This window comes from Salmo trutta, chromosome 15 (assembly GCF_901001165.1).
Source record: "Salmo trutta chromosome 15, fSalTru1.1, whole genome shotgun sequence".
Taxonomy (NCBI): Eukaryota; Metazoa; Chordata; class Actinopteri; order Salmoniformes; family Salmonidae; genus Salmo; species Salmo trutta.
This window is the reverse complement of record NC_042971.1, coordinates 3,372,148-3,395,228: the sequence shown is the minus strand read 5'-3', so window position 1 is coordinate 3,395,228 and position 23,081 is coordinate 3,372,148. Positions and strand designations below refer to the sequence as shown.

Genomic DNA, 23,081 nt, shown 5'->3' with positions numbered 1-23,081 from the left:
ATAATGATGGCTGGTCGACGAATCACCCCCAGATGATTCGTTGAGAGCCACGAGACAAAAGTACAAAGGTCTTTTATACCTCTTTCAACCTACATGACGAACAACAGATGTATAGAACGGGTCACAAGGTTAAGATTTGTATGAAAGATACTTATAATTCTCAGCAGACAGTATCTGCTGTAAAAACAGTACTCTGTGTAGAGACCAGGGTCTGGCCCTGGGGTCATCTCTCCCTGGTACCATATAGAACAGAAACATTAACTTGTGCTCTGGAATGTGGTCTCTTTAGGTTTTATCACCCAAAAGACATTGTAAATCTCCTGTCAGTGTTTTCTCCCAGAGGCCCATCCTCAGTAGAACACACAGACACAATAGTTCTAAGAACCCTCTATTCTGTTGCATAAAACAACCATTTGATGCAATAAAAGTGTAATAACATAATCTTGCAATTTTGCTCTCAGTATCCACTGAAAGTTGACGAGTAACAACAACTGGGACCTAAAAGACACCCACCATGACACCCACTAAATCTGCCCAAGAAGAGGAAAACAAAAGAAAAACCCACACCAAACTTAAAGACAGGAAGCAAACCAAAAAGGTGGAGCAACTAAAGGTGTTGACTCTCCACATGTATCAAGACAACTGGAGCACTGGGCCAGACACTCTTAAATAGAACCTGGACCAGCTCAGGTGAAACACCTTCCCACTAACGAGATGGACAAGCCAGCACAGGTGCAACACATACTGACTAACGAGGTGACACCAATCAGTGCGTCCTACGTGCTAACGAGCTAGACGTGCTAACGAGCTAGACGTGCTAACGAGCTAGACGTGCTAACGAGCTAGACGTGCTAACGAGCTAGACGTGCTAACGAGCTAGACGTGCTAAAGTCCAACATAACATAAATGGAAAAACCAAAGCCTGTAACACCTTAAGACAACAAATATATGCTATATTTTTGTTGGAAAAGTTTGCTCACCACCAACAGAAAACAACTTCCATTTCACATTATAATCAACTACAATGATTCACCTTCACCAATATAAACATGGTGTCTACTGGCTGTCAACAATTAAAAACAAGAAAAAAACACGTATTTCTAAATAATAATATACAATAGGATTATTTGTTTCTCCTTTTTCTTTCTATAGAATCCTAAAACTCACTAGCTTCTAGAACACTCGTCTTCCTAAAACTCACTAGATTCTAGAACTCTCCTCTTTCTAAATCCCACTAGATTCTAGAACTCTCGTCTTCCTAAAACTCACTAGCTTCTAGAACTCTCGTCTTCCTAAAACTCACTAGCTTCTAGAACTAGCTCCTTAATATCCGTAGTAACTTTTCACCTCACTGTGGAGCTTCTCTCTCTTTTCAGGGTTCACTAGATAGGCATGTTGTTGGATCGGGGCCCAGTCCCCAATGTCCTGCTCTAGTACATTTGGGTTGGCACATCAGAATGAATCCTGATATTCTAAAAGCAGGGCAGCAATGTCAATGTAATTGTACCAAAAATTGTCAGTTGGTTGCATAAATAATTATGATTACTAAATCTTACATGAATATTAAACATGAAATATAAAAACCAAATGTACACCCCTTTGTTAATATGTATTAGCAATAATTCACTTAATGGTGAGGCATAACATTTATCTTTTGTCAGGCTTAATGTTTGAGTCATGCTTCTTCAGTAGTGGAATAAAGACAATTAGCACATGAATGTTGTAAATAAATACTGGAGTGATGTAGGAATGTTCATATAATTGATTATTGTACTGTGACTATGTGTTTAGGCTGCAAGTAAGTTATAAACAAACTTATATTGTATGTCGGGCATAGTCTTATTTTCAACGACATTTTGCTAGGTGAGATATCCCCAATGTCACAGTTTAAACGGGTCCAAATCAAAAGTCTAAATGCAGAAACAGTTTAGCAATAAATCACTGATATCGATTAGGGGGGAAATCAGGTTGTACGTGATGTTGAAACTAACACAACTAAAAAAAACACATGGAAATGGGAGATATATTTTACCTCACTGGTTAGAGGACAACCTACAGAAGACAGTCAGCTACATTTTGGAGTGATGCATTTAAATGTAGGGGTCGCTAAACAAAGGAACACAACATTTATGTCATCACTCATCGATATCATGTTGAAATAAATTGTGTGAGAGGAGGGAGATGAGGTTGCACGTCCTGTTAAAACTAACAGCTCAAAAATCACACGGAATCTGGGAATAATGTGTACATCCCTGGTTAGAGGACAATTTGTAGAAAGCAGCTAGCTACATTTTGAAGTGTTGCATTTTGATTCAAGTGTGTCACCAACATGGTAAGTGTAACAGCTCTTTTTGTGTTCGTCACTTTTTTGTTAAATCACATAAATAGTACTCTTCCATTTCAGAGCCTGGATTTTCCCCCTGAGGCTAATATCCATATCATGTTGAAATCAATAGAACAGGGGACAAACGTTTAGGGTTCTACATTGTGACATCATTAAAATACTCCTTCTACAATGTTTAAACATTCTACATTGTGACATTAATTCATTGATATCATGAAACAACTCCTTTATGTATTTTCTGATGTTTGATCAGATGTCTTTTATCGGAGTATCTCTTGTTACATTGACCACAGCTATAAGGTTTTTCTCCCGTGTGTGTTCTTTGGTGTGATGTCAGCTGGCTAAAAGTAGTAAAACTCTTCCAACATTGATCACAGCTATAAGATTTCTCTCCTGTGTGTGTTCTCTGGTGTGATGTCAGATGGCCAGATTGACCAAAACTCTTCCCACATTGACCACAGCTATAAGGTTTCTCTCCTGTGTGTGTTCTCTGGTGTAGAGTCAGAGTGCTAGATGCAGCAAAACTCTTCCCACATTGATCACAGCTATAAGGTTTCTCTCCTGTGTGTGTTCTCTGGTGTATCTTCAGTTCGCCAGATTGAACAAAACTCTTGCCACATCGAGTACAGCTATAAGATTTCTCTCCTGTGTGTCTTCTCTGGTGTATCTTCAGTTCACCAGATTGAACAAAACTCTTCCCACATTGAGTACAGCTATAGGGTTTCTCTCCTGTGTGTCTTCTTTGGTGTATCGTCAGATGGTTAGATTTTTAAAAAAACTTCCCACATCGAGTACAGCTATAGGGTTTCTCTCCTGTGTGTGTTCTCTGGTGAAGAGTCAGATTGCGCAAGCAAGTAAAACTCTTCCCACACTCATCACAGATATACGGTTTCTCTCCTGTGTGTATTCTCTGGTGTGATATCAGGCTGCTTCGATGAGTAAAACTCTTCCCACATTGATCACAGCTAAAAGGTTTCTCTCCTGTGTGTGTTCTTTGGTGTACAATAAGATGGCTAGATGTATCAAAACTCTTCCCACATTGAGTACAGCAATAAGGTTTCTCTACTGTGTGTGTTCTCTGATGAATTTTAATGCCTGCTGATGAGGTGAATCTCTTCCCACAGTCAGAGCAGCAGTGAGTTCTCTTCCCTGTGGGTCTCTGCAGGTGTTTATTGAGGAGTTCTGATCTGGAGAGACTCTTCTCTGACTTGTCAGCATCATGAGGTTGTTGAGGCTCCCCAGAGGATCCACGATAGTCACGTCTCTCTCCTGTGGGAACAACAAAGTCAGACAGATGGTTAAAGGCCCACAACAGCAGAAATCCACTGTAAAAGGTGATGCCAACAGCGTAGCCATGATGTTGAACAACAATTGACATCTGTAATGAATGTAATGATTACTTGACATTTGTCTTAAAATGAGCAACAATAGTCATATTTTGTCTTGTTTTCACATTAGTAGTAACATCTAAGATTGGAGGCCCTTTTCTATGTTTGCTGGTGAGAAAAGATTTTTGCTCAGGGGAGTAACCTCCATTACCAGGTTGCTTATGAGTTCATTTCACACTACTTTGGATTATAATTGTCAGGCTCGCTTGAATCTCCTGCTTAATATGTTTGTGTTATCATCGCAAATCAACCGCTTTGTACTTAAAAAACACTTCAACCAGTAAAATGCTCTTTGGCTTTTTCATCAGCCTGACAATGAGGGTTTGTACACTGTTTGCCAAATTGGCCCATAACTTCACCTAACAACAACATAGACCTACTGTTGGACCCATAACTTCACCTAACAACAACATAGACCTACTGTTGGACCCATAACTTCACCTAACAACAACATAGACCTACTGTAGGACCCATAACTACACCTAACAACAAATACAGGAAAATAGCTCTGTGTGTTGTACAATAGCCTATCCATCAAGGAACAGTTCTCTACACATTATGAGCTAAGTATCTCTGTGTGCAAACAGACTAATGAGACCCTACTGGAAATCAAGTAGACAATAACACATTATAAACATCAATTTGTTAGGGATGTTGGATCCAACGTGGAGCACGGCATAACTGTCTTTACCAGAGTAATGAATGAAGAAGCACTTTGGTTGTTGTTGCATGTTGTGATGTTTGTCATGTGACTGGCATTCAGAAAAGTATTTCCTGGATCTTCTGATAGTTGATCATGTGACTGTAACTAAACATCTACAGTATTAAGAATTATGTGTAATTATTGAAGAACTGCATTAATGACAGTATCCATTTGAGTGTTGTCAATAAAGCTAAGATTAAAAAAAAAAAAAATGTATTTCACCTTTATTTAACCAGGTAGGCTAGTTGAGAACAAGTTCTCATTTACAACTGCGAGCTGGCCAAGATAAAGCAAAGCAGTGCGACAAAAACAACAGTTACACGTTGGATAAACAAACGAACAGTCAATAACACAATAGAAAAATCTATATACAGTGTGTGCAAATGGAGTACGGAGGCAAGGCAATAAATAGACCATAGTAGTGAAGTAATTACAATTTAACACTGGAGTGATAGATGTTCAAGTAGAAATACTGGTGTGCAAAAGAGCAAAAAAACGTAAATAAAAACATGGGGATTGTTTTCACCTCCGGATGAAAAGCGTGCCAAAGTAAACTTGGTAGATTTGGATAGAAAACACTCTACAGTTTCCAAAACTGTTAAAATAATGTCTGTGAGTATAACATAACTGATATGACAGGTGAAAACCTGAGAAAAATACATCCAGGAAGTGGGATTTTGTTGTTGTTGTAGTGTTCCATTGACTGCCTATACAGATTCCATTGACTTAGGTCTCAAATTGCACTTCCTATGGCTTCCACTAGATGTCAACAGTCTTTAGAAATGGTTTCAGGCTTGTATTCTGAAAAATGAGAGTGTAAGACCACTCTGAATGAGTAGACCATTCAGTGTCCCATAGATTTTTCATGCGCGAGACCGAGAGCGCACCTTTCTTGTTTACCTTTTATATTGACGACGTTATTGTCCGGTTGAAATGTTCTATATTATTTAGGCTAAAAACAACCTGAAGATTGATTATAAACATCGTTTGACATGTTTCTACGAACTTTACTGATACTTTTCTGATTTTTCGTCTGGCTGTTGTGATTGCCTTTGAGCCTGTGGATTACTGAACAAAACGCATGAACAAAACGGAGGTTTTTGGATATAAAGAGAGACTTTATCGAACAAAACGAACATTTATTGAGTAAATGGGAGTCTTGTGAGTTGCAACGATATGAAGATCATCAAAAGTAAGTGATTCATTTTATTCGTATTTCTGAGTTGTGTAACTCCTCTACTTGGCTGGTAACTGTTTGTAATGATTTGTCTGCTGGGCGCTGTTCTCAGATAATCGCATGGGATGCTTTCGCCGTAAAGCCTTTTTGAAATCTGACACCATGGTTTTATTAACAAGAAGTTAATCTTTAAACTGATGTATAACACTTGTATGTTTTATGAATTCTTATAATGAGTATTTCTGTTTTTGAATTTGGTGCTCTGCAATTTCACTGGATGTTTGCCATGTGGGATGGTAGCGTCCCACACCCCCTAGAGAGGTTAAGCATATCCCAGTTTAGGTCACCTAACAGAACAAACTCTAAAGATAGATGGGGGCCAATCAATTCACATATGGTGTCCAGGGCACAGCTGGGAGCTGAGGGGGGTCTGTAACAGGCGGCAACAGTGAGAGAATTATTTCTGGAGAGATTCATTTTTTTAATTAAAAGCTCGAACTGTTTGGGCTTAGACCTGGAAAGTATGATAGAACATTGCAGGCCATCTCTGCAGTAGATTGCAACTCCTCTCATTTTGATGGAAAATGTTGTAGTTGGGGATGGAAATTTCAGAATTTTTGGTGACCTTCCAAAGCCAGGATTCAGACACGGCAAGGACATCAAGGTTGGCGGAGTGTGCTAAAGCAGTGAGTAAAACAAACTGAGGGAGGAGGCTTCTGATGTTAACATGCATGAAACCAAGGCTTTTACGGTTACAGAAGTCAACAAATGAGAGCGCCTGGGGACACACAGGGCCTGGGATAACCTCTACATCACCAGAGAAGTAGGATGAGGGTACGGCTAAAGGATTTCAGAACTGGTCGGCTCCCTCCAGTCAGGTTACGTTGACGACTGGCTCCCTCCAGTCAGGTTATAGTGACGACTGGCTCCCTCCAGTCAGGTTATAGTGACGACTGGCTCCCTCCGGTCAGGTTATAGTGATGACTGGCTCCCTCCGGTCAGGTTATAGTGATGACTGGCTCCCTCTAGTCAGGTTATAGTGATGACTGGCTCCCTCTAGTCAGGTTATAGTGACGACTGGCTCCCTCTAGTCAGGTTATAGTGATGACTGGCTCCCTCCAGTCAGGTCACGTTGACGACTGGCTCCCTCCGGTCAGGTCACGTTGACGACTGGCTCCCTCCGGTCAGGTCACGTTGACGACTGGCTCCCTCCGGTCAGGTCACGTTGACGACTGGCTCCCTCCGGTCAGGTCACGTTGACGACTGGCTCCCTCCGGTCAGGTTATAGTGATGACTGGCTCCCTCTAGTCAGGTTATAGTGATGACTGGCTCCCTCTAGTCAGGTTATGTTGACGACTGGCTCCCTCCAGTCAGGTTACGTTGACGACTGGCTCCCTCTAGTCAGGTTATAGTGACGACTGGCTCCCTCTAGTCAGGTTATAGTGACGACTGGCTCCCTCTAGTCAGGTTATAGTGATGACTGGCTCCCTCCAGTCAGGTCACGTTGACGACTGGCTCCCTCTAGTCAGGTTATAGTGATGACTGGCTCCCTCTAGTCAGGTTATAGTGATGACTGGCTCCCTCCCTCTAGTCAGGTTATAGTGATGACTGGCTCCCTCCCTCCCTCTAGTCAGGTTATAGTGACGACTGGCTCCCTCCGGTCAGGTTATAGTGATGACTGGCTCCCTCTAGGTCAGGTTACGTTGACGACTGGCTCCCTCCAGTCAGGTTACGTTGACGACTGGCTCCCTCCAGTCATTTGTGTGTTTTAATTATTTAATCAAATAGCATGCTTAAAGCATCAGACAAGTTCAGTACATATAGTTGATTTTATAAAAACACATGGGGCGATTTGTAGAAAGAACAGATGACTCTTGGTTGACCAAGATTTATTTTAGTTGGGGACAGCACTAGAACATGATTTTGGGGCTCCCGAGTGGCGCAGCGGACACTGCATCTCAGTGCTTGAGGCTTCACTACAGACACCCTGGTTCAAATCCAGGCTGTATCACAACCGGCCGTGATTTGGAGTCCCATAGGGCGGCGCACAATTGGCCCAGCGTTGTCCGGGGTAGGCAGTCATTGTAAATAAGAATTTGTTCTTAACTGACTTGCCTAGTTAAATAAAGGTTACATTTAAATACATTTAAAAAATAGAGTTTCATGACAAACCATTTTTTACAAATCCGGCAAGGCACCAATTTTGAGAAGGGTTTAAAACAAAGGTTTCAAACCAATTCATGAATGTAATTGAATCTAGGTATGTCTTGCCTTTAATGTAATGGCATGAAAAACAATTGGCTGAATATTATACAATGACTTATCAACAGCTCTAATAATTTGCCTCCACAGGAAATCTACACTGGCAGTTATAGAATATACTATATATCCTAGAAACCTGGTTAAACTATCATTATGACATCATGGATGAATTCTAGAATATACTATATATAGCCTAGAAACCTGGTTAAACTATCATTAGGACATCATGGATGAATTCTAGAATATACTATATATCCTAGAAACCTGGTTAAACTATCATTATGACATCATGGATGAATTCTAGAATATACTATATATCCTAGAAACCTGGTTAAACTATCATTATGACATCATGGATGAATTCTAGAATATACTATATAGCCTAGAAACCTGGTTAAACTATCATTATGACATCATGGATGAATTCTAGAATATACTATATATCCTAGAAACCTGGTTAAACTATCATTATGACATCATGGATCAATTCTAGAATATACTATATAGCCTAGAAACCTGGTTAAACTATCATTATGACATCCTGGATGAATAAATTTGAGTGGTTACACTCCTCCTTCCCCCATCCCTCAGCTGTTTACCAAACCAAGCCTCTGGGCAGCCATTTTGTTACTGTTGAAAAAACCCACACAACCCAGCAATCTGCAGTTCATACAATAACAAAGCTGTCATTCCACCACTGTTTTGGTTATAAGATGACTATGGGGTTGGAGAAATGTAACTACTTTCAAATTCATAGACAGACCTATGGATGCAAGGACTGACCATCCATGATATCAACATTATAGTTTTAACCATGTTGAGGCTATACAGTGTTGGTTTACATTGTTTCTAAACATTGGAGTAAAAAAAGCTTATATTCTGATGGGGTACAACAGTTGAACTAAGCTCATGAGGCATGTGTTATATTCTTCAAGAATCAATGGCTATAAATTAATAATTTAAAAGTCACAATATGGATGTAGCAATTGCAGATTTCCGATTTAACACCACACATCAGTTCAACAACTGCAGAGTTTGTGCCTCTGTATTTGAGACAGTACTTACTAGTGTTAATCAGGGAACGGTTTCTCAAAACCATCTTATGGCTGAGTTCACCGTTAGAACCATTGGACGCCTTAAGATGCGTTTGGGAAACCGGGTCCAGATATCGAGTTTCCTCCTCTTCTTCCACCTCCTTTTTGGATGTGACAGTCATCTCCCCCTCTTCCTCTTTCACTCCATAAACTGCATCCTCCTCTCCTTTTACTGTGATATCCTCATCTTCTTTCACTCTGAACGCGTCTTTTTCTTCTTTCACAGTAATGGCCTCACCCTCTACTTCTTGTTTTACTGTGATGTTCTCTTCTTTAGCAGGAGGAGAGTAGGTCAATGACCGCATGGTTGTGAATGTTAGCTAGCTAGGCTAATGCTAACTTAACCAGCCCGCTAGCTGACCAATAACAACAACACCGTAAATATGAAATTAAATCGGATAACTAACTAGACGACAGTAGTGGGTTTAAAACACAGTGGCTAATATACACTAAAGCATCTAAAGAGCTTTATTGGTTCGGCTATTTCGTCTAGCAAGCTACCGAGGTGGCTGACTAACTGGTGCTACTGTTGAAAGAAGCGTTCCGTCCACTAGATTATACGTCACACCAACAGCATTACCTTAAATTCCCAGACCGCCATCTGCTGACTGGAGTGGGTAACGCAGTTGAGTAAAAGTTTATTTTATTTTCAGACAAAAAGTTAAAGTGTAGGAAGCGTTAGTTTTTACTCACCAGTGTAACAACACAGTGTGGTTAAAGACCTAGTAAGCTAGTTGTAGTCACGATATGGTTACCTATAAGTACAAACAGTTATGTTTTTGCATTATTACAAATGTATTAACTTATTTCGGGAAATCTTCTAAACTACCCACAATGCACTATTTCCCAACGTCATATGTATTATCAACTCTATGCTACCGAGTTTGTATGCCAGTGTAACGGTGTTATGAAGTTACATTTTAAAAAACGTATTTAACCTTTATTTAAACAGGCAAGCCAGCGAAGGACAAATTCTTATTTACAATGACGGCCAAACCCCTGCCAAACCCTAACCCAGACGATGCTGGGCCACTGTGCATTGCCCTATGGGACTCCCAATCCCGGCCTGTTATGATACAGCCTAGTTTTGAACCAGGGTCTGTAGTGACGCCTCTAGCACTGAGATGTAGTACCTTAGACTGCTGCTCGTGTGTTTACATTACATTCAGTGATAAAGGTATGGGATTCTGGGTAATCCACAGCAGATTTTTGGAGAATTTGGAAATTGGGTGGTCCTGGGATAGAAATGTATAAAGTTGACATTAGATCATAAAATCCACCTTTTACATCATAAATTAGCAATTTATGTTTTAGTAACTTCTGTTGTTGGTTTGGCCTCTCTTTATATGTTATTTGCCGAATCTCAGTTTTCTATGTGGGTTTTATGCTAAAGTTCCCTCTTTCAAGTTGGTAGCAAACTGGAAAATGCATCTTCTATAGGAGTGCTATTTATATCCTGATCATTCATCCACACTGCATCTTCTATAGGAGTGCTATTTATATCCTGATCATTCATCCACACTGCATCTTCTATAGGAGTGCTATTTATATCCTGATCATTCATCCACACTGCATCTTCTATAGGAGTGCTATTTATATCCTGATCATTCATCCACACTGCATCTTCTATAGGAGTGCTATTTATATCCTGATCATTCATCCACACTGCATCTTCTATAGGAGTGCTATTTATATCCTGATCATTCATCCACACTGCATCTTCTATAGGAGAGCTATTTATATCCCGTCACTACTGACCATTCATCCATACTGTGTGTGTCCCATCATTGCAGCTTTGGAAATAAATTAACTGTCCATCCATTGCTCCTTCCTGTGTTGACTCCCTGACTTGAGGGACCAGGAAGGTCACACTAGGTCGATATCTAGCTCAAGCTTCACCTCATGCTTTTCATGAACTGTGTGGTTGTGTTATCTAGTGAGAACCTGTTAGAATGGTAGACTGGTGCCTTCTTGCTGTGGGCTCAAATCGACAGAGGAAATCAACCTGCTTGCTCCTTTTTGTTTGGTCAACTTTTCATTAGGGATGTTATGTTTGATACCGGAGCTACGAGCCCTGCGTCCAAATCGCTAAGCAGTAAACTTCAAAGCAGTGTACCGATGCCTGTATCACTTTATCAGCAGCATGTCATCAATGGCATCTGAAGCTTCATTTCATCAAACAACCACCTGATTGGTTTGGTATTGGGCTTGTTCGACACTGCAGGCGACTGCCGACTGACTGATCTACAAATCACCTTACATCATAAATAACTATTCATTATTATTTATAAATCAGTCAACCAGTCACCATTTACCCACAATGCAGCATGGATTTCATGCTCTCGAACACGGCCAGTGGTTTAGTAGATGACATAAAGGCTATGCTGCTACGGTGTGGGACGTCATCTATAATAATGATATTACATTTTACATTTTTACATTTTAGTCATTTAGCAGACGCTCTTATCCAGAGCGACTTACAGTAGTGAATGCATACATTTCATACAATTTCATACATTTTTTTTCCTGTGCTGGCCCCCCGTGGGAATCGAACCCACAACCCTGGTGTTGCAAACCCTGGTGTTGCAAACACCATGCTCTACCAACTGCTGCTACGGTGTGGGATGTCATCTACAATAATGACATGAAGGCTATGCTGCTACGGTGTGGGACGTCATCTATAATAATGACATAAAGGCTATGCTGCTACAGTGTGGGATGTCATCTATAATAATGACATAAAGGCTATGCTGCTACGGTGTGGGACGTCATCTATAATAATGACATAAAGGCTATGCTGCTATGTGCTACGATGTAGGATGTCATCTATAATAATGACATAAAGGCTATGCTGCTACGGTGTGGGATGTCATCTATAATAATGACATAAATGCTATGCTGCTACGGTGTGGGACATCATCTATAATAATGACATAAAGGCTATGCTGCTACGGTGTGGGATGTCATCTATATAAATGACATAAAGGCTATGCTGCTACGGTGTGGGATGTCATCTTTAATAATGACATAAAGGCTATGCTGCTATGTGCTACGATGTAGGATGTCATCTATAATAATGACATAAAGGCTATGCTGCTATGTGCTACGATGTAGGATGTCATCTATAATAATGACATAAAGGCTATGCTGCTACGGTGTGGGATGTCATCTATAATAATGACATAAAGGCTATGCTGCTACGGTGTGGGATGTCATCTATAATAATGACATAAAGGCTATGCTGCTACGGTGTGGGACGTCATCTATAATAATGACATAAAGGCTATGCTGCTACGGTGTGGGACGTCATCTATAATAATGACATAAAGGCTATGCTGCTACGGTGTGGGACGTCATCTATAATAATGACATAAAGGCTATGCTGCTATGGTGTGGGATGTCATCTATAATAATGACATAAAGGCTATGCTGCTACGGTGTGGGACGTCATCTATAATAATGACATAAAGGCTATGCTGCTACGGTGTGGGACGTCATCTATAATAATGACATAAAGGCTATGCTGCTACGGTGTGGGACGTCATCTATAAAAATGACATAAAGGCTATGCTGCTACGGTGTGGGACGTCATCTATAAAAATGACATAAAGGCTATGCTGCTACGGTGTGGGACGTCATCTATAATAATGACATAAAGGCTATGCTGCTACAGTGTGGGATGTCATCTATAATAATGACATAAAGGCTATGCTGCTACGGTGTGGGATGTCATCTATAATAATGACATAAAGGCTATGCTGCTACGGTGTGGGATGTCATCTATAATAATGACATAAAGGCTATGCTGCTACGGTGTGGGGTGTCATCTATAATAATGACATAAAGGCTATGCTGCTACGGTGTGGGATGTCATCTATAATAATGACATAAAGGCTATGCTGCTACGGTGTGGGACGTCATCTATAATAATGACATAAAGGCTATGCTGCTACGGTGTGGGACGTCATCTATAATAATGACATAAAGGCTATGCTGCTACGGTGTGGGACGTCATCTATAATAATTTGGCTGTTCTAAATTCTGTGTTGCTCAAAGCCTTGAGTAATGAACCTATTTTTGAGACAATTGGCTGGAAAGCGTCAATGCTTCAGGAAGCTTTGTTTCCACATCACTACTTTTCAGCAAAAATTGATTTTAAATAGCGTTAGACATGCTTCTAAAAGGGGGTTTCTCCCTGTGAACCTGCCAATGTACCTGAATGTCAATTAACTTGTGGGCGGTGGTCGTGATGACGGCCTATTGGATGACGTCGTCCATCGGGATTCCCCCCAAAAAGAAGATGCTCCGAGATTGATCACTAGAGTCAGATGTGAAGGAGGAGGTTGATCATCAGGAGTCAGATTTGAAGGCGGAGGTTGATCATCAGGAGTCAGATGTGAAGGAGGAGGTTGATCATCAGGAGTCAGATGTGAAGGAGGAGGTTGATCATCAGGAGTCAGATGTGAAGGAGGAGGTTGATCATCAGGAGTCAGATGTGAAGGAGGAGGTTGATCATCAGGAGTCAGATGTGAAGGAGGAGGTTGATCATCAGGAGTCAGATGTGAAGGAGGAGGTTGATCATCAGTGAACCTCTAGGATTGTGGTTGGGCTGGCGTTTACACTTCCAGCTTGGTCATATATTTTGATACATTGAATGTTGATATTGTGAACCTATGTTATATATTGGTACCTCCTGTTTCAGGAAGTGATGTCACTAAGTACTGCTCCTATATATACAGTGCAGTCGGAAAGTATTCAGACCCCTTCACTTTTTACACATTTTGTTACGCTATTCTAAAATAGATTAAATCAATATTTTACCCTCAATCTACACACAATACCCCATAGTGACATCACAATACCCCATAATGACATCACAATACCCCATAATGACATCACAATACCCCATAATGACATCACAATACCCCATAGTGACATCACAATACCCCATAATGACATCACAATACCCCATAATGACATCACAATACCCCATAATTACATCACAATACCCCATAATGACATCACAATACCCCATAATGACAAAGCAAAAACAGGTTTTTATAAATGTTTCAAATGTAACAAAAACAACAAGTGAAATATCACATTTACATACAGTACCAGTCAAAAGTTTGGACACACCTACTCATTCAAGGGTTTTTATTTTTACTATTTTCTACATTGTAGAATAATAATGAAGACATCAAAACTATGAAATAAAGCATATGGAATCATGTAGTAGCCAAAAAATGGTTAAACAAATCAAAAGATATTTCACCCTTTGCCTTGATGACAGCTTTGCACACTCTGGCATTCTCTTAACCAGCTTCATGAAGTAGTCACCTGGAATTAATTTCAATTAACAGGTGTGCCTAGTGAAATGTTAATTTGTGGAATTTTTTTCCTTCTTAATGCGTTTGAGCCAATCAGTTGTGTTGTGAGAAGGTATGGGTGGCTCTCATGAGGATTGCCACAGGGAAGGAAGACCCAGAGTTACCTCTGCTGCAGAAGATACATTAACTGCACCTCAGATTGCAGCCCAAATAAATGCTTCACAGAGTTCAAGTAACAGACACATCTCAACATCAACTGTTCAGAGACTGCATGAATCAGGCCTTCATGGTTGAATTGCTGCATAGAAAAACACTGTTTACAAAAGCTTTGTTATTAAAGAACGAGAAAGCCAGCACACTGTTTACAAATAATTTGCTTTACTTTCAAAAAACAGGACATTTCTAAGTGACCCCAAACTTTTGAACGGTAATATACATCTACATGATGTATTCTTACACCATGTGGGAGCAGTATAGACCTAGTCTGTTCATTATATACATCTACATGATGTATTGTTACACCATGTAGGAGCAGTATAGACCTAGTCTGTTCATTATATACATCTACATGATGTATTGTTACACCATGTAGGAGCAGTATAGACCTAGTCTGTTCATTATATACATCTACATGATGTATTGTTACACCATGTAGGAGCAGTATAGACCTAGTCTGTTCATTATATACATCTACATGATGTATTGTTACACCATGTAGGAGCAGTATAGACCTAGTCTGTTCATTATATACATCTACATGATGTATTGTTACACCATGTAGGAGCAGTATAAACCTAGTCTGTTCATTATATACATCTACATGATGTATTGTTACACCATGTAGCAGCAGTATAGACCTAGTCTGTTCATTATATACATCTACATGATGTATTGTTACACCATGTAGGAGCAGTATAGACCTAGTCTGTTCATTATATACATCTACATGATGTATTGTTATACCATGTAGCAGCAGTATGGACCTAGTCTGTTCATTATATACATATACATGATGTATTGTTATACCATATAGGAGCAGTATAGACCTAGTCTGTTCATTATATACATCTACATGATGTATTGTTACACCATGTAGCAGCAGTATAGACCTAGTCTGTTCATTATATACATCTACATGATGTATTGTTACACCATGTAGCAGCAGTATGGACCTAGTCTGTTCATTATATACATCTACATGATGTGTTGTTACACCATGTAGGAGCAGTATAGACCTAGTCTGTTCATTATATACATCTACGTGATGTATTGTTACATCATGTAGGAGCAGTATAGACCTAGTCTGTTCATTATATACATCTACATGATGTATTGTTACACCATGTAGGAGCAGTATAGACCTAGTCTGTTCATTATATACATCTACATGATGTATTGTTACACCCTGTAGGAGCAGTATAGACCTAGTCTGTGCATTATATACATCTATATGATGTATTGTTACACCAAAATAAAGGGAAATTACATCATTTTATACTAATACAATTGCTCAGAGAGAAATATTTAGTTTAACATGTAATTCTCAAAAGGTAGGGGTCTGAATTATTGCCACCCATGTTTTCAATACTCCAGCACTTTCCCCTTGGAAGGATAACGACACTCAAATGTTTTATGAGATTAGAGAACACATTGGGTGGGATCTTAGACCATTCCTCCAGACAGAATCTCTCTTTTGTCTGCGCTTGTGGACACACTTATGGCCAAGTTTCAGCCTCCTAGCAGAGATATAACCAGGTTTTGGGCTAAAATATCCTGGTAGTGGGTAAAGTTTATTTATTTATTTTATACAGTCATTTTTTCTCGTCTTTATCAAGGGTATCAATAACTAGGTGCTTATTTTGATATCTAGTTATTTGACTGAGTTAGAAATACAGATGTGGAGTAGATGTAGTTTGTTTTAAATTCTCATAAAAAAATGAACTAATCAAACAACACTTGTTGCTCTTTGCACGTGTTGATATAATATTCATATTTAATGGAGAGGAAAAAACCGTTTCCCTAAACTGCTTTATAATATTATAATTCAACGAAGAATAAAAAAAGTTTTCCCTCCTCAACTGCGTTTCCTCCCTCCAGACAGCAGATGGCGATATGTGTCTTTCAGGCGATGTTTCTAGTGTGACGTATAATCCAGTGGACGGAACGCTTCTTCAACAACTGCAGCCACCTCGGTAGCTCGCTAGCCAACAAAGTCGGAACATTCAAGTTCTTTAGACAATTTCCTGGTTTAATTGTAACTGTGATTTAAACATACTTATGTGGAAACAACTAGCTACCCCATTTAATTTAATATTTACGTTGTAAGTCAACTATCTGGCTGGTTAAGTTAGCATTAGCCTAGCTAGCTAACATCCCCGACCATGCGCTCACTAAGCTACTCTCCTCCTGCTAAAGAAGAGGTCTGTTGGACTGAGAAAGAAGCTCTGGGGCTGAACATTGTCGTGAAAGAGGAGAAGGAAGAGGAGGATGTCTCAGTAAAACAAGAAGTAGAGGGTGAGGCTGTTATAGTGAAAGAAGAAGAGAAAGACGTTATAGAGAAAGAAGAGGAAGACGCGTTCAGAGTGAAAGAGGAGGATGTTACAGTAAAAGAAGAGGAGGAAGTGAAAGAAAATGAAGACGTTTTTGGAATGAAGGATGAAGAGGCGGAGATTACTGTCACATTAGAGGAGGACGAAGAAGAGAAGACTGGAGAACTGATTAACACCAGTAAATACAGTGAGTACTATCTTATAAAACAGGGACATTGATCTGATTAACACCAGTAAATACAGTGAGTACTATCTAATAAAACAGGGACATTGATCTGATTAACACCAGTAAATACAGTGAGTACTATCTAATAAAACAGGGACATTGATCTGATTAACACCAGTAAATACAGTGAGTACTATCTAATAAAACAGGGACATTGATCTGATTAACACCAGTAAATACAGTGAGTACTATCTTATAAAACAGGGACATTGATCTGATTAACACCAGTAAATACAGTGAGTACTATCTTATAAAACAGGGACATTGATCTGATTAACACCAGTAAATACAGTGAGTACTATCTTATAAAACAGGGACATTGATCTGGTTAACACCAGTAAATACAGTGAGTACTATCTAATAAAACAGGGACATTGATCTGATTAACACCAGTAAATACAGTGAGTACTATCTAATAAAACAGGGACACAAACTCTGCAGTTGTTGAACTAATGTGTGATTTTTGTACTTGATATTTTTTTTTACTAAATCTTTTTGCCAAATATTCTAGGCCCTCAGTTTCCTGCTCCAGTGAGTTCTGGACAGACAGCTGTAGGCTATTTGTGCAAAGGATAAGAAGTAATCAGGTATTTTATGACATTTCCACTGGATCAGAGCATTACATTTTTCTCTTTTATGCTGAGTGGTTGTCGAAAGGGCGAGAGCTGGAAATATTTTACGAAAATACTTTGAGGAACTATTGTCATTCGCAATTGATTTTGATTAGACTTTGTTTGCTTGCTGTTTGAGGTGAAGAAAAATTAGCTTTGAGAAGCTCCTCAGCTCATTAGTGGTGGTGCATTAAGACAATCAGAAATACTATCAGACATATTATCAGACATCCCCAAATGGGCACATTTATAGACCTACATTTGCACACAGGCCAGGTAGACTAGTCCTACTTCTATATGTGTAATTAGGTGTGTGTCTTTACTCAACATTGACAGGAGTGTTTCAAACAAAAGACAATGAATAAATTGACAAAACTGACGCGTCTTGAAGAGGTCAGGTCTGGGTGGTCTGCCAGGGGCCGTTTCATTTAGTATCTGTTTGGGTCAGTTGGGGAATGATTGTATTGTCCCATAGTATGTTGTACCGAAGTTGACTGACTGAAAGGGAGTGTAACTTTATGACTATAATTACTGTTCCCTGAAGGAAAATAAATAAATCCTAAATCATTTCAGTTTGCTAAATATAGTGGTTCTAACCAAGAGTCACTTTAACTTTATTGACACCCAAATGGATACTGTCATTAACGAGATTCTTCAATAATTACACATAATACTGTAGATGTTTAGTTACAGTCACATGTTTAACTATCATCAGCTGATCCAGGAAATCATTTTCTGAATGACAAACATCACGACATGCAACAAACCAAAGTGCTTCTTCATTCATTACTCTGGTAAAGACAGTTATGCTGTGCTCCACGTTGGATCCAACATTCCTATCAAATTGATGTTTATAATGTGTTATTGTCTACTTGATTTACTGTAGGGTCTCGTTAGTCTGTTTGGACACAGAGATACTTAGCTCATAATGTGTAGAGACCTGTTCCTTGATGGATAGGCTATTGTACAACACACAGAGCTATTTTCCTTTATTCAGGACATTTAGAATGACAACTCATTACAGAGTAGCCTAGTGGGATTATTCACAAAATTATCTGGTGATCAGGTTATGAAATGTCATGACAAAGACATTTTAGTGTCCTTGTTTCACCTTAAATATTAAATTATATATAATCTTAGGTGAAGTAGGTCTATGTTGTTGTTAGGTGAAGTTATGGGTCCTACAGTAGGTCTATGTTATTGTTAGGTGAAGTTATGGGTCCTACAGTAGGTCTATGTTATTGTTAGGTGAAGTTATGGGTCCTACAGTAGGTCTATGTTATTGTTAGGTGAAGTTATGGGTCCTACAGTAGGTCTATGTTATTGTTAGGTGAAGTTATGGGTCCTACAGTAGGTCTATGTTATTGTTAGGTGAAGTTATGGGTCCTACAGTAGGTCGATGTTATTGTTAGGTGAAGTTATGGGCCAATTTGGGTACATTTATTTTACAAACGCTCATTGACAGACTGGTAGCAAAGCTAGTCAAAGTGCATTTTACTGGTTGAAGTGTTTTTTTTTTTAAGTATAAAGCAGTTGATTTGCGACAACACATTATATTAAGCAGGACATTCAAACGAGCCTAACAATTATAATCCAAAGTAGTGTGAAATGTACTTGCTGGCAGCCTGTAAGTTTCCCCACTGTGGTGAAATAGTGAATAGACAACAGAGCTTAATGTTTCCTTGAGTAGCACTCCTGATCTTTCTTTGTAATATTCAGAATACATTGTGAAAAACCAAAATCTTTTCTCACCATTTTTGCTCCATGCAGATATACTACATCCATAACTAGTGGTTTCCTCATTACCAGATATACTACATCCATAACTAGTGGTTTCCTCATTACCAGATATACTACATCCATAACTAGTGGTTTCCTCATTACCAGATATACTACATCCATAACTAGTGGTTTCCTCATTACCAGATATACTACATCCATAACTAGTGGTTTCCTCATTACCAGATATACTACATCCATAACTAGTGGTTTCCTCATTACCAGATATACTACATCCATAACTAGTGGTTTCCTCATTACCAGATATACTACATCCATAACTAGCGGTTTCCTCATGACCAGATATACTACATCCATAACTAGTGGTTTCCTCATGACCAGATATACTACATCCATAACTAGTGGTTTCCTCATTACCAGATATACTACATCCATAACTAGTGGTTTCCTCATTACCAGATATACTACATCCATAACTAGTGGTTTCCTCATTACCAGATATACTACATCCATAACTAGTGGTTTCCTCATTACCAGATATACTACATCCATAACTAGTGGTTTCCTCATTACCAGATATACTACATCCATAACTAGTGGTTTCCTCATTACCAGATATACTACATCCATAACTAGTGGTTTCCTCATTAGCAGATATACTACATCCATAACTAGTGGTTTCCTCATTAGAATGGAGGAGTTTCTACAACCAAATTGCGTGTGCATCGCTGCAATTTTAGCAAACACAGAAAGGGGCCTATATTGGAGGCCAAAAGTCATCTGGCACACTGCTTAGGTCTTGACTGTCTTAAGATAGTATTGTCAAATGTTGTACAACTTCATGGGTACTCTCTGGTCATCCCTTTTTACCTCAAATAAACAGTGGATTTCTGCTGTTGTGGGCCTTTAACCATCTGTATGACTTTGTTGTTCACACAGGAGAGAGACGGGACTACCGTGGATCCTCTGGGGAGCCTCAACAACCTCATGTGGCTGAAGAGGCAGCGAAGAGTCTCTCCAGATCAGAACACCTCAAGAAACACCTGCAGAGACCCACAGGGAAGATAATTCACCGCTCTGACTGTGGGAAGAGATTCACCTCATCAGGCATTAAAATTCATCAGAGAACACACACAGGAGAGAAACCTTACAGCTGTGATCAATGTGGGAAGAGTTTTACTACATCTGGCCAGCTGACTATACACCAGAGAAAACACACAGGAGAGAAATCTTATAGCTGTGATCAATGTGGGAAGAGTTTTGGTAAATCTAGCAATCTAATTGTACACCAAAGAACACACACAGGAGAGAAACCTTATAGCTGTGATCAATGTGGGAAGAGTTTTACTACATCTGGCCAGCTGACTGTACACCAGAGAACACACACAGGAGAGAAACCTTATAGCTGTGATCAATGTGGGAAGAGCTACTCTAGTAAAAGACCTCTGATTAAACATCAGAAAATACATGAAGGAGTTGTTTCATGATATCAATGAATTAATGTCACAATGTAGAATGTTTAAACATTGTAGAAGGAGTATATTAATGATGTCACAATGTAGAACCCTAAGCGTTTGTCCCCTGTTCTATTGATTTCAACATGATATGGATATTAGCCTCAGGGGGAAAATCCAGGCTCTGAAATGAAAGAGTTACTATTTATGAGATTTAACAAAAAGTGACTAACAAAAAAAGAGTTGTGTTACACTTACCACGTTGGTGACCGACTGGAATCAAAACACAACACTTCAAAATGTTTAGGTTTTCAGTATATCCCAAACTGTTTCTAAATATTGGTTATTGATTTGGACACGTTACAACGGTAACTGTTTAGACATTGCTCTATTCCCATTTAGCAAAATGTAATTCAAAAGACGTTGAAAATAAGACTATGCCAGATGTCCAATATATGTTTGGTTGTAGTTGAAAGTGAAAGTTGAAAAGAGGTCTTTTCTGGTCGTTTTTTCAATGACTTGAAAACAGCTTCATTTCAACGTACTTGCAGCCTATACACATGGACGCAGTATAATAAATTGATCTATAATCAATTTTATTAACAATCCTACATCACTCCAGTATTTCTTTACAACATTCAAGTGCTAATTGTCTTTATTCCACTACTGAAGAAGCATGACTCAAATCACCTCATATTTCAAACATTCAGCCTGACAAGAGATACGTTTTATTATTTCATGCCTCACCATTAAGTTAATTATTGCCAATACATATTAACAAAGGGGTGTACATTTGGTTTGATATTTAATATTTACAATTCATGTAACATTTAGTAATCATAATTATTTATGCAACCAACTGACAATTTTTGGATACAATTATATTGACATTGTTGCCCTGCTTTTACAATATCAGGGTTCATTCTCAGATGTGCCAACCCAAATGTACTAGAGCATGACATTGGGGACTGGGCCCGATCCAACAACATGCCTATCGAGATATTGCAGGAGTTTGCTCTTGAAATCAGACATGACTAATACAATTTGATTTGATTTTTGTTTGGGCTTGTTCCAACGGGACGAGAGTTCTAGAAGCTAGTGAGTTTTAGGAAGACGAGAGTTCTAGAAGCTAGTGAGTTTTAGGAAGACGAGAGTTCTAGAAGCTAGTGGGTTTTAGGAAGACGAGAGTTCTAGAAGCTAGTGGGATTTAGGAAGACGAGTGTTCTAGAAGCTAGTGAGTTTTAGGAAGACGAGAGTTCTAGAAGCTAGTGAGTTTTAGGAAGACGAGAGTTCTAGAAGCTAGTGGGATTTAGGATTCTATAGAAGAAAAAGGAGAAAAATTATATGATTGTATATTATTATTTAGAAATACGTGTTTTTTGTTGTTTTTAATTGTTGACAGCCAGTAGACACCATGTTTATATTGGTGAAGGTGAATCATTGTAGTTGATTATAATGTGAAATGGAAGTTGTTTTCTGTTGGTGAGCAAACTTGTCCATCAAAAATATAGGATATATTTGTTGTCATAAGGGGGAAGGTGTTACAGGCTTTGGTTTTTCCATTTATGTTTTGAGGTTGGACTTTAGCACGTCTAGCTCGTTAGCGCGTCTAGCCCGTTAGCGCGTCCAGCTCGTTAGCACGTCTAGCTCGTTAGCACGTCCAGCTCGTTAGCACGTCCAGCTCGTTAGCACGTCTAGCTCGTTAGCACGTCTAGCTCGTTAGCACGTAGGACGCACTGATTGGTGTCACCTCGTTAGTCAGTATGTGTTACACCTGTGCTGGCTTGTCCATCTCGTTAGTGGGAAGGTGTTTCACCTGAGCTGGTCCAGGTTCTATTTAAGAGTGTCTGGCCCAGTGCTCCAGTTGTCTTGATACATGTGGAGAGTCAACACCTTTAGTTGCTCCACCTTTTTGGTTTGCTTCCTGTCTTTAAGTTTGGTGTGGGTTTTTCTTTTGTTTTCCTCTTCTTGGGCAGATTTAGTGGGTCTCATGGTGGGTGTCTTTTAGGTCCCAGTTGTTGTTACTAGTCAACTTCCAGTGGACACCCCCATAGTGTCTTTCAGAGCCCCTCCTAAAAAACAAGCTATATTTTGGGTTGGATATTGCATCCAATTAATATTTTAATCAATGGCATTTCCTTAGAATGTTCATTAGTATTTCAGTTGTTAGTCTTCTGTTTGTTGTGGTAAATATTTCTGTTTA

The 23,081-nt window shown here is 39.3% G+C and overlaps 1 protein-coding gene across 1 annotated transcript in view; it reads left to right on the top strand.

Moving 5' to 3' along the window:
- Positions 1–23,081, top strand: part of LOC115149579 (zinc finger protein 850-like) — a gene marked incomplete at both ends in the record, with an annotated part of 75,675 nt that overhangs the window by 8,198 nt on the left and 44,396 nt on the right. The window contains one exon of the mRNA XM_029692533.1: positions 20,570–20,849. Within this exon, the coding sequence (XP_029548393.1) occupies positions 20,570–20,849 (280 nt within the window). The remainder of the gene's footprint in view (positions 1–20,569; positions 20,850–23,081) is intronic.